Raw genomic sequence first — 12,883 nt, 5'->3', positions numbered from 1 at the left:
GCAGCAACATGGATGGACCTAGAGATTGCCATACTGAGTGAAGTAAGTCAGACACAGAAAAACAAATATTATATGATATCGCTTATATGTGGAATCTAAAAAAATGGTAAAAATGAACTTATTTATAAAACAGAAATAGAGTCACAGATGTAGAAAACAAACTTATGGTTACCAGGGGGGAAAGGGTGGGGGAGAGATAAATTGGAAGATTGGGATTGACATATACACACTACTGTATATAAAATAGAAAACTAATAAGGACCTACTGTAGAGCACAGGGAACTCAACCTATATGGGAAAAGAATCTAAAAAAGAGTGGATATATGTATATGTATAACTGAATCACTTTGCTGTACAGTAGAAACTAACACAACATTTTAAATCAACTATACTCCAATAAAAATTTTTTTAAAAAGACTTAAGTGTTAAGACCTAAAACCATAAAACTTCTGGAAGAAAACATAGGCAGTATGCTCTTTGACACTCGTCTTAGCAATATTATTTTGGATATGCCTCCTCAGGCAAGGGAAATGAAAGCAAAAGTAAACAAATAGGACTACATCGAACTAAAAAGCTTTTGCATTTGAGGGTATTATGCTAAGTGAAATAAGTCACACAGAGAAAGATATAGTATCACTTATATGTGGAATCTAAAAAAAATGCAACAAACTAATGAATATAACAAAAAAGAAGCAGACTCACAGATATAGAGAACAAACTAGTGGTTACCAGTTGGGGGGGAGGGGCACTATAGGGGTATGGGATTAAGAGGTACAAACTATTACATATAAAATAAGCTACAAGGATATATTGTACAACACGGGGAAGATAGCCAATATTTTATAATAACCATAAATGGAGAATTCTTTTAAAAATTATGAATCGTTATATTGTACACCTGTGACTTATATAATATTGTATATCAACTATACTTCAATAAATATATAAATAAATAAAAAGCTTTTGCACAGTGAAACTATCAACAAAACAAAAAGGCCATCTACTGAATGGGAGAAGATATTTGCAAATACTATATCCATTAATGGGTTAATATCCAAACTATACAAAGAGCTCATACAACTCAACATTTAAAAAAACCCTGGTGGCACAGTGGTTAAGAATTCGCCTGCCAATGCAGGGAACACAGGTTCGAGCCCTGGTCCGGGAAGATCCCACATGCGGCGGAGCAACTAAGCCCGTGCGCCGCAACTACTGAGCCTACGTTCTAGAGCCCACAAGCCACAACTATTGAGCCCAAGTGCCACAACTACTGAAGCCCGCGTGCCTAGAGCCCATGCTCTGCAACAAGAGAAGCCACCTAATGAGAAGCCCGCGCACTGCAACGAAGAGTAGCCCCCTCTCGCCGCAACTAGAGAAAAGCCCACGCGCAGCAACAAAGACCCGACGCAGCCAAAAAAATAAAAATAAATAAATTTATTTAAAAAAAAAACCCTATTGAAAAATGGGCAGAGGACCTGAATAGACATTTTTCCAAAGATGACTTCAGATGGGCAACAGGCACATGAAAAGATTCTCAACATCACTAATCATCAGAAAAATACAAATCAAAATCACAAGATATCACCCTACATCTGTCACAATGGCTATTATCAAAAAGACAACAAATAACAGGTGCTGGCGAGGATATGGAGAAAATGGAACCCTCGGGCACTGTTGGTGGGAATGTAAGTAGGTACAGCCAGTATGGAAAACAGTAAGAAGGTTCCTCAAAAAATTGAAAACAGAACTACCATACCATACAGTAATTCTACTCCTGGGTATTTAGCCAAAGAAAAATGAAAACACTAATTCAAAAAGATATATGCACCCTTATGTTTATTGTAGCATTATTTACAATAGCCAAGATATGGAAGCAACCTAAGTGCCCCTCAACAGATGAACAGATAAAGAAACTGTGGTATATATACACAATGGAATATTAGCCATAAAAAGGAATGAAATCTTGCCATTTGTGACAACATGGGTGGACCTAGAGGGTGTTATGCTAAGTGAAGAAGTCAGACAGAGAAAGACAAATACTGTACAAGTTCACTTATATGTGGAATCTAAAAAACAAATGAAAAAACATAATGAAACAGAAACAGAGTCATAGATACAGAGAAAAACAGGTGGTTGCCAGAGGGCTGGGAGATGGGAGGAATTTAGAAATAGGTGAGGGAGAGGTACAAACTAAAAAAGAAAAAGAAAGAAAGAAATGAACATTGAAGCATAGCCTGAAGAATATTTTAAAGAAAAGAAAAAAATTCCCAAGTGTCCAAGTAGAATGAAAATATAGTTTCTTTTTTTCCTAGTTCAGTCTGATTCCTTCTTTAGAGCTCAATTTAAATATCACTATCTCTGGGAAGACTCCTCTGAACTCCAAAGATAGATAGTTCTCTCTTTTGTACATTCTCAGAACACAGTATATTTTTCATTCACAGCACATATCTCAAGCTGGAATTACTTTAATTTTTAAAGCATATAATTCTTTTCTTTGTTCTACTAGGGCATTCAGTGCAAACATCTAACAAAGTTCATATCCTACTAAATTATGCTTAGTTCTCCCCCAGGGGAAGGTATGGTATTAGAAGTCAGATGCTCTTTCTTTTTATGGTATAATATCACACAGTGCTGTATTTTAAAAAATTGGGATTATAAGGATGATCTTTACTTTCTTCATTATACTTTTATCTATCTTCCAAATTTTCCAAAGTAAATTTCTATGGAGGTAGAACCTTGGTTTCCTAAATTTATGGCCAGTTATACCACAAAAATAAGTTTCCTTATATTGTATCAGAAATTAAGGTCCAAGCAGGAACTTATCTTCAAAATCATTTAATACAATAAGAAATTTTTATTTATTAGTGCTTAGAATAAAGTAGGTTCTCAATTATTTCTTGAATGAAATAATGTAGCCCATTAGAAAGCAGCATAGCTGAGCTAAGCTGGTCCAGTTTTCTTTGTATTATAATTCAATTTATATAAACTGGAATTCAGCCATATAGAATTCAAAACAAAGTAGGGGTACTGGAAATAGTATTGAACTAAGACTGAGAAAACCTGGTCCTAGAAATTACATTTTATGTAGACTAGTTGTCACCATCCTGGAACTCAATTACAGCATCATTTCTTTTCTTTTTTAAATTAAATTAAATTAATTTTTTATACAGCAGGTTCTTATTAGTTATCTATTTTATACACATCAGTGTATACATGTCAATCCCAATCACCCAATTCATCACACCACCACCACCACCCCCTGCCACTTTCCCCCCTTGGTGTCCATACGTTTGTTCTCTACATCTGTGTCTCTATTTCTGCCTTGCAAACTGGTTCATCTGTGCCATTTTTCTAGATTCCACATATATGCGTTAATACACGATATTTGTTTTTCTCTTTCTGACTTACTTCACTCTGTACGATAGTCTCTAGATCCATCCACGTCTTTACAAATGACCCAATTTCGTTCCTTTTTTAGGGCTGAGTAATATTCCATTGTATATATGTACCACATCTTCTTTATCTATTCGTCTGTCGATGGGCATTTAGATTGCTTCCATGACCTGGCTATTGTAAATAGTGCTGCAATGAACACTGGGGTGCATGTGTCTTTTTGAATTACGGTTTTCTCTGCGTGTATGCCCAGCAGTGGGATTGCTGGGTCATATGGTAATTCTACTTTTAGTTTTTTAAGGAACCTCCATACTGTTCTCCATAGTGGCTGTATCAATTTACATTCCCACCAACAGTGCAAGAGGGTTCCCTTTTCTCCACACCCTCTCCAGCATTTGTTGTTTGTAGATTTTCTGATAATGTCCATTCTAACTGGTGTGAGGTAATACCTCACTGTAGTTTTGATTTGCATTAATTTGATCTGATTTGATTTGATTTGCTCTAATAATTAATGATGTTGAGCAGCTTTTCATGTGCTTCTTGGCCATCTGTATGTCTTCTTTGGAGAAATGTCTATTTAGGTATTCTGCCCATTTTTTGATTGGCTTGTTTGCTTTTTAATATTGAGTTGCATGAGCTGTTTATATAAAGATTTTTCTTTTGATGTGGACCATTTTTAAAGTCTTTACTGAATTTGTTACAATATTGCTTCCATGTTATGTTTTGGTTTTTTTGTCCCCAAGGCATGTGGGATCTTAGCTCCCCGACCAGGGATCAGACCCACACCTGCTGCATTGGAAGGCAAAGTCTTAACCACTGGACTACCAGGGAAGTCCCTACAACATCATTTCTAATGGAAGAGAGGAGATGCAAAAAGCCAAATAATCCCTGTCAACTCAGGGACTCTTCAGTCTATAAAACAAGATATCAAGATACCTTTGTTCATCAGACTGTCAATTTTTGACTGGCCACTTCCAAATACTGCTCTTTTGAGGCTTTGAATTAACATGGCCCTGTTTCTGACTTTGTCCAGAGAGCCAGTTTTGTCAACTCTTTTTGAACAATAATCACAGAACAGGTGGGATATTGCAAGAAGTTAACAAGGGTTGAACAAAGGTCCCCTGGGAGATAACTTTCCCCCATCATGCTTCAAAAGCTCAAACCTCCCAAATCTGACAAAAAGCCCATCTACTTACCCAGCACTGCTTCCTGATCACCTTGTACCTCTCTGGCCCCAGTGTCCTCTGGTCTCAGTCTGGACTGTCCCTGCAACAGGTTCCAAAAGGATCGTGAGATTTACAAAAAACAAGGAGAATTTGGTGATGGCCAGAACAGGGGCCAGAATTTTCCTCAGTGGTCCAATTCTATGATCATCTGGGTTTAAGAAACTAGAGCCAACAAAGCCTCAGACTCCACCAGCTTAGCTGAGGGTGAAGTGATGTGGTGTGAACAACACTGAGGCATGATACCTCCTGCCATGCTTCCCACCCTGTAACTCTAATGCAAGTAGTCTAGTCTAAGCCTAAGTTTCCTTGACTGTACTGACCTCACAGGGATATGGTGAGGCTCAAAAGAAATAATGGATATACATTTTGGAGCTCTAAAGCCTTGTATATGAATAAGGAATTTTAGATGTCTACAGAATTTCACGCCTGGGAATGACTAAAAATACTGTTTTGCCTTATGTCCCTTAATAAGTTTTTGCCCATTCCTCATATTTCAGTAAAGATTTAAGGTCATATTTGAGTGTCCTCAAAATTTAGGCCAACCTAGGACTTTATTTGTAGTTTAGGCAAAGGAGCACTAGATGGGGCAACTCTTTTCACTCAATTCCTTTAATCATTCTAATTGGTACAAGATGGATGAATTACCCCCAATTAAGGAGCCAGGCTGAATAACAGTACTCAGAACCCTCCAGCCTGTTTAGTGTTCCTCAAATGATCCAACGTACTTGAGCACCATGGAGCTTGTGTCCCAAAGAATGGTTTAATCCCCAAGTCCCTCTCATAGAATCAATGGGCTCCAGGAACCACTTCCTTCTTCCCACCCGCAGATGTGAGCCCAGCATCACTCACAGTTGATCTCTGCATTTGCTCTCTCACACAGATCCTTCAGGTTCATCTTGCCAAAGATTTTGAGAGCCACCTCCCAGGCCTGCTCTCCTGGATAACACTTGTTCATCAAGTTAGCCAAATCCTCCCGCTTGGCCGTCTTCACTTCAGACCAGGGTATCCTGCAGGATCCAGGTTCCGAAGTCTCATTCTTTAGGAGTGACTTGAATCTATCTAATTCCTCTTTGTTTAGCTCCTCCAAATACAGTAGCAGCCCAAAATCAGAAAAGAAGGAGGAAGATGACAAGTCTGTCATCTTGTCCATGGATCAATATTCAAGCTTCAGTGGGGAAAAAATAATCAAAAGAACGTGGAATAAATGGGGCCTATGGAAAAGTAAGTTTAGAAAATGAAATACCTCTAAAAACATAGATTAATTCAACAAACCTGTGTTGAATCCCACTGTATCAGGCTCAGTACTGACTTCCTGTCCACTGTAAACATTTTCTATCAAAAAAACATTCTTCTAATATAGACCCATCTATGTTTCTTCCACCTTCCCAAGAGTTACTCCCAGTCCCACACTTATGAGCTGTAAGAAATAAAGAAAGGCAACCCATCTCTCATTACTCTTCTGCAAAGCAAAGATGTCAGAACCAATCTCAGAGGACTGTGGTATGGATTAAATAAGGTAGAGTTCATATATCAACTGGCTCAGAACAGGCTCCTACTAAGTATTGGCAAATTTCTTCATTCTCTCTCCCCCACCAACACTCAACATACATCTCAGCCTATAAAACATTGTTATTGTACCCCCATCATTACTCTTGAAGCACATTTGTCACCATTGGCATATATCACCATTTACCTCTTGTCATGTCATCTCTGGTCACAAATCCATACTAGTCCCTGAAGATCTGCGTTCTTAGCTCACAAGCTACTTTCACATCCACTCCCCAACACCACAATTATTCTGGGTGAGCTCAAAGTTAAAGCCCTTCCCAAACAGCATTCTCGCCCACCTCAACCCCCATGACCTCATTCCACTGCAGCATTTCACTCTGATGCTCTTACTCAGACTTTATCAGCAGCAGCTACCCAAACTCTGCAGAGTCCCTTAAATTAATTAAACCCTTAAACTAATACCTTCCAGTTAATTGAGCAGTTTCACGCCCTCACTCCCATGGTGACTGTTCTTCAAATGCTATCAAATCCTAGTCTTTTGAGCCCTCTGTTTTCCTCTTATTTATCAGCCATCTTAAGAGCCTTATTCAGTTTCTTATTTAGCACGGGTACTGCAGTCAATCGTTTAAACCGTGTCTTCAAGTTCCTCATCTCCTCTTCAGTGATTTGCCTTAAGAGACAGAGCTAGTAAGTGGTACAGCTAGAACTCAACCTAGATCTTTCTCCAACCCCCTCTCCTTTCCAGCCTTTCATATGCCATCCCCTAATCTTGCCAATGGGATTGGATAAGATTGATGGGACAAGTAAAAATGTACAGAGGGAGATTTTACTTCTTAAACAGAAGGCGAATTATCTGAAAATTATAAAGTAAATCAGGACTTTCTCCTACAGTAACCGGTGAGCTATCGGCTGTTTTAGGGTTTTGTTTGTTTTGACTGCACTGCAGAAATAATCTAGATTATAGATTAGGATCTGACCAAAACAGGTTCCATAGTAATTTTTTTTTTAAAGAAGCAAAAAGGAGAAAATTTGAGGAAACTTCAAAGGAACACTGAAATTCCTCCAGAACATACAAAATACAGTAGGTGAGGGAAAATGTGATATGTAATGTACAGTTATCACTGCATGGGAGCCTATCTTTTCCTTCTTCTTTCCTGTAACAAAAGAAGGTGGCTCTAGCCCCTTTTCTATAGCTCATTCCTTCACCCCTGAATCTCATTAGAGTCAGGAATTATTAAGGGACTTAATCCATCAGAAATCTCTCTTCACTTCTCTGGCCTCAACTTCTCCCTGTCCTCTAAGTCCTTCTCATTAGCATTTAAACATGCCCAAGTCCACTTTAGTCTTCTACAAATGTGTCCTTCACTTCACATCCCCTTCATTTTCAGAGTCAAATGTCCTCACAGCCTTCTATACTTTATGTATTATAATATACCTCCTCAGTCCCCTGCAACCTAACTGTTGCTACCACAATTCCACTGAGATAGTTCAGACCAATGCCCACCCTTTTGTAAAACCCACTAGATAGGCATTTTAAAATTCAATTTTCGTATCTGTAAGCAGGAAAAATAACAGTACCTCCGCAAGGATTGGAAGATAACACATGCACCTAATTTACAGGGTGCCATACGTATAATACTACTATTTTAACAATGCCTTAATTGTTGATATTTTGTCCCCCCTTGGCTCTCATAATATCCCATACTTCCTTCATTTTCCTCCTGCCTTTCTAGGTGAAACTTTGAGCAGAGATCTGTAAGTTCTGAACCCTACTGGGCTTCTACTATATGATATCTACAACTCTGACAGAGAGTACAATATACTTTGGCTTCCTTCCCAAAGGTTTTATGCTGTTCTTGAAGGAATTTGTTTTTATTTTAAATTTTGTGGTCTTCCTTTGTTTACATTTTTGGGAAGAGGAAAACAGATGTTGTCTGGTGTGGCTCCTCTTCTGCGATGGCATTCATAAATTCCAAAATGTTCTGAACTAAAATGGGAACCCATGGCCTAAGAGGATCTATTTCAATTTGCAAATTTATTGATGTAAAATTTTACCACCTATAATAATGAAAGGATATTTGTTCAAAATAAATTATTCACTCAGCACATATTAATAATTACCATATTTGTTGAGGATCTACTGTGACAGGTTCTTTATGAAAATCTTCTCTAGTCCCGAAAGTTTGGTTTTATCCACATTTTACAGATACAGGGACTCAGAAATTAAGAAGCTTGCCCAGGTTACAGAGTTGACAAGGAGCTTATCAGACTACAAAATTCATTCTCTTTCTACTAGGTACCACTTGCCTTCTAATTTCACTTTATTTTCCCAGACACTGGGAATTCAGATTTAATGAAATCTGTGTGGCTATGCTCTGATATCTGACCCCATGCTGAACACCGGGCTAGGGGAAAGGGAAGACCTCTAAATATATAATGGCAGTCTTCTGAGCTCTAGCAGTTCCAGAACACAAAGGAAGGAGGAATTCTTTTCCATAGAGGGTAGAGATGAGAAGGTCTTGGAGAAGTTACATTTTATCTAGGAAACAGGATATTCCCACCCTTTTCATACATTCCTGTCTGATTTCCTTTCTTGGGCCACTGTAATCTCCTATAGCAGTTTCTCAACCTCACCACTATTAACACTTTTTGCCAGATAATTCTTTATTTGGGGGATACTGTAAGTGCACAGTATAATGTTCAGCAGCCTTCTTGGCCTCTACCCACTATATGCCGTTACGACCCTCAATCTCCCACAGTTGTGACAAACAAAGTGTCTTCAGACATTGCCAGATGTTCACGGGGCAGCAAATTGCCCCAGTTGAAACCAGTTCCAAAGCCTTACCCTCTACTGCTTCGTACACAACTCATCAGCCCTTCTCTATGACATTACCATAACAAATCAAAGAAACAGAGTAGATAGCTCAGAAAAAGGCATTCCCATGAGATTGTAATGTATGATAGAAGAAACATCATAATTGGGAAGGGAAGCATTCAGTGTAGATTATTAGGACAACGTGTAAACCATTCAGACAAAAATTAGTATCCTCAGAATAAATCTCAGATACATAAATCAGTACATTGTTAATACTTCAAACAAGAGGGGGAAAAAGCAGAGCATATTCATTACACCTTAGAAAAGGAGGAACTTACCAGCTTGGGCACAATAAGGGAAATGATCAAGAATCAGGATGAATATCAGGAGATATATTGTTAACTATGTTGAAATTAAAACTTCTTGTCCATAGGAATTCAAACACAAAAGGTAAACTGAAAACAGCAAATGTTTTTAGGAAATTTGACAAATAACGAGTTGAAGTTTAAATTAGTAAAACCACTTTAGAACTGTTGGCATTAACTAGTAAAATTGGAGATGTGCACCCAGACCCAGATCTTGGTTTCTAATACCATTCTCCAATAAGAGGAATGAGGGCTCCTTGGAGAAATTGCTGATTCTAGAACTGGGGCTGGGAGTATACAAACTGAGTCTAAAGCTTCTTGTTATGCCAGAAAGTAAGGAAAAGAAAAGGATGAGGTAGGTCAAAAAGATACAAGAACCAACCCAAAAGAGCTCCCAATGGCAAAAGTAATGTAGTATTATAACCTAAAGTATAAAGCAAATGTTCATAAGTCCGTACTGATATAAATGACTGAATGAATAAATTAATGGGGGGAAAGAGACAAATCTTACTTACAGAAGAATTCCAAATACTTTATGTAGCTATTCCTTCCTCCAGGAGGTGGATCTTAACCCCAGCCCACGCCCACCCAGGAGTGTGGATCATTCTTAGTGATTTGCTAAGTGGAGAAACCTGACACTCTGCCCTAGCCTGGTGATCAAGGTTAATATCATCAACCATAAGTCACTGTTGACAGTGTGTACCACTGATGTGATTTGATGAGAATAGCATATAACCACTGTGATATTCTTCCCCCAAATCCATAATCCCAGTCTAACCACGAGGAAAATTTTAGACAAACCTAAATGAAATGCTACAAAATACCTGGCCAGTAACTCTCAAAAATGTCGAGGTCATCAAAAACAAGGAACGACTGAGAAACTGTCACAGACCAGAGGAAACTAAGGAGACAAGATGCCTAAAAGTATTGATAATATGGTATCCTAGAAAGGATCCAAGGGCAGAAAGAGTACTAGGAAAAAAAAATAGTGAAATCTGAACTAAGTGTGAATTAATAGTTTTAATTAATTGCTTTAGTTGTTACAAATATACTACAGTAATACAAGATGTTAAAAATAGGGGAAATTGCGTAATGGGTGCACAAGAACTCTTTTTTCTGTAAATCTAAAACTATTCTAAAATAAAATGGTTGTTTTTAAATTAGATTTATGCATACACGATGGCCTAGCAATTACAGTCCTCAGAATATATTATACCTAACAGAAATGTGTGTGTGCAGGTATAGGCCAAGAGACATACAAAAATAGCCATAACAGCATTGTCTGTAATTCCTAAGCACTGGAAAAGATCCAAGAGCAAACCTATAGTAGAACCAATAAATAAACTGGTAAATTCATAGAATGAAATCCTATGGGGCAATGAAAATATATGATCTGTAGTTACATGCCACTAGAATGAATCACACAAACATAATCAGTGAAAGAAGTCAAACCCCAAAAGATTATATACCATATAATTCCATTTATAAAAATATCAAAACTAAAAAATAGAAAACTAAACTGGTATACTGTTTATGTATGTATGTGTAAGTGTTAAAGCCATATTTTTTAAATGGGCTGGGGTAAGGAAGTAACTACCATAAAAATCGGTTTAGTGTTACCTCTGCAGGGAGGGAGGGACTTGTAATCAGGAAGCTTCCCCTGGGCTCTTGGGCACTCTATAGTAATGGTAATACATTAGTATAGTGTAGTACGGTAATAGTAATCTTCTATTCCTTGACCCGGTGATGGTTTACATGGATGATCACTGGGTTATCGTTCACTAAGATGCACATTTATGTTTAATGCAGTCTTCTATATGAGTTACAGTCCCCTCTAAAATATGGTTTTAAAAAGGTTCATATCACCAAAAGACATAATACAAATATATTAGAAAAGCACTGAAATAAAATTATTGTAAATAACCTTTTCAGACAGGGGGAAAATGGCTAACAAGTAGTTCAGAAAATGTTCAAACTTAAGCAGATACCAAAACTAATACAAACCAGGTGATATCACTCCACGCTTATTAAAATGGCAAAAATAAACTTTAAGAAACAATACCGTATGACAATGAGAATGGAATGAAGCAGATATTGTTAGTGTAAATGTTAATTTGTACACTCTTGGAAAGCTGCAGGTTTCACAGCTCTGGAGAACTTTAAAAATATGCATGACTGTTCAATCAGTAACTTCTCTATGGGAAATTATCCAATGGAAAGAATTCCAAATACAGAAAAGAAAGTTTTGTGCATAATAGAATAGTAAATAATTGTCAGCAAATTAAAATTTAATGATGATTAGTGAAATAAATGCATAAAAATATGGCACGCACTTGATTTCTCAGCCATTAAAATGATCTCGTCATACAGCAATATGCAACACATGCATAGTTAAAAGCAAATGGTAGGAGCATTAAGGATTACAACTAAGGAACTGAAACCTCTGCATAAAAAATGGATGAAATATATCAAAGTATTAACCACTGTTGTGTTCTGGGTTTAGGACAATTTGTAACAACTTTCTTTAATCAGAATACATTACTTCAATACGTGGAAAAATAAAAAGGTGAGAGAGGCAATATCAATTTGTCAAATCTCAAAGAGATAATGAATGCCTGCCAACTGTACTTGAATATGGAGGGTGGCAGCTCAGTGGAAACCTCTGTGAAGAGAGCAATTTTAGGCCTCTGCTGGGGGAGAAGGAGTGGGAGTGATAAAGCCTCACTATTATGGGTAGAGGGTGACTGATGCAGGGAGCAAATATGCGCTATTCTTTTTAGAACTTTGTTAGAAGAGGAATGAGAGAAATTGGTAGCGAGGAGCAGAGACTGCAAAGTTTTAGGCTAGCGGTTTTGTCTTCAGTCGGGCGAGGGGGTTGGAGGCGTCACAGGGTGGAGGAATAACGGCGGAGCCCAGGTGGAGGGAAGATTCTGGGATTGAAGGATAAACACCTGCTCCGGGCAGAGGGGAGAGAACCGTGCCTGAATTCATCAGAACTCTTGACAGTGGGGATAATCATACCACCTAACATCAGGAGAGTTAAGAAACGGGCATTGCCCGCGAGTTAAAGGCTACACTAGGTCTTCACCCAAACTGCACTCATTACCCACGTGGGTACCCCGGTCCCGGGCTTCCCGCCTCCCCAGGTGCAGCGGACTGGAACCTGGGAAGTGGCCTCTCCCGCCCGGTCACCGCCGGCGCCCTCTAGCCAGCACCGTTCTCCACCCCCGGGGTCCTAGCAGCTCTCCTCTTGGGCCTCGGGCCGAGTTTGCCTGCCCTTTCTTGTCTTCCACACAGAATCCGGGCGCTGGCAAGACGCTCACAGGATTTAACTTTGTATTTTAGAGCAGGCAAAATACACGCAGCGAAGAGGACGGTCATTCCATACCTGGGGTCACACGGTGGGCATTGGTGGCGAAGGTTCAATTCCAGCGCTGAAAGCCACGAACTCAAGAGGGAAAGGAAAGAGGGAAGGGAAAGGCTCAAGAGTTACCTGCTGTCTGATGCGAAAGGGGAACTCACTCTGACTCTTTACGCCAAAACCCCCTCCTGCGCTTCAAGCCGAGCAAACGCGC

At 38.7% G+C, this 12,883-nt stretch overlaps 1 protein-coding gene across 1 annotated transcript in view; it reads right to left on the bottom strand.

Moving 5' to 3' along the window:
* NLRP14 (NLR family pyrin domain containing 14) overlaps positions 1-5,760 on the bottom strand; it is a 33,235-nt gene extending 27,475 nt beyond the window's left edge. The window contains 2 exon segments of the mRNA XM_036861308.1: positions 4,590-4,642; positions 5,441-5,760. Coding sequence (XP_036717203.1) covers positions 4,590-4,642; positions 5,441-5,760 — 373 coding nt within the window.
* Positions 5,761-12,883: the final 7,123 nt, after the last annotated feature.

This window comes from Balaenoptera musculus, chromosome 8 (genome assembly GCF_009873245.2).
Source record: "Balaenoptera musculus isolate JJ_BM4_2016_0621 chromosome 8, mBalMus1.pri.v3, whole genome shotgun sequence".
Taxonomy (NCBI): Eukaryota; Metazoa; Chordata; class Mammalia; order Artiodactyla; family Balaenopteridae; genus Balaenoptera; species Balaenoptera musculus.
The sequence above is the reverse complement of the archived record's forward strand: the minus strand, read 5'-3'. Positions and strand labels throughout refer to the sequence as shown.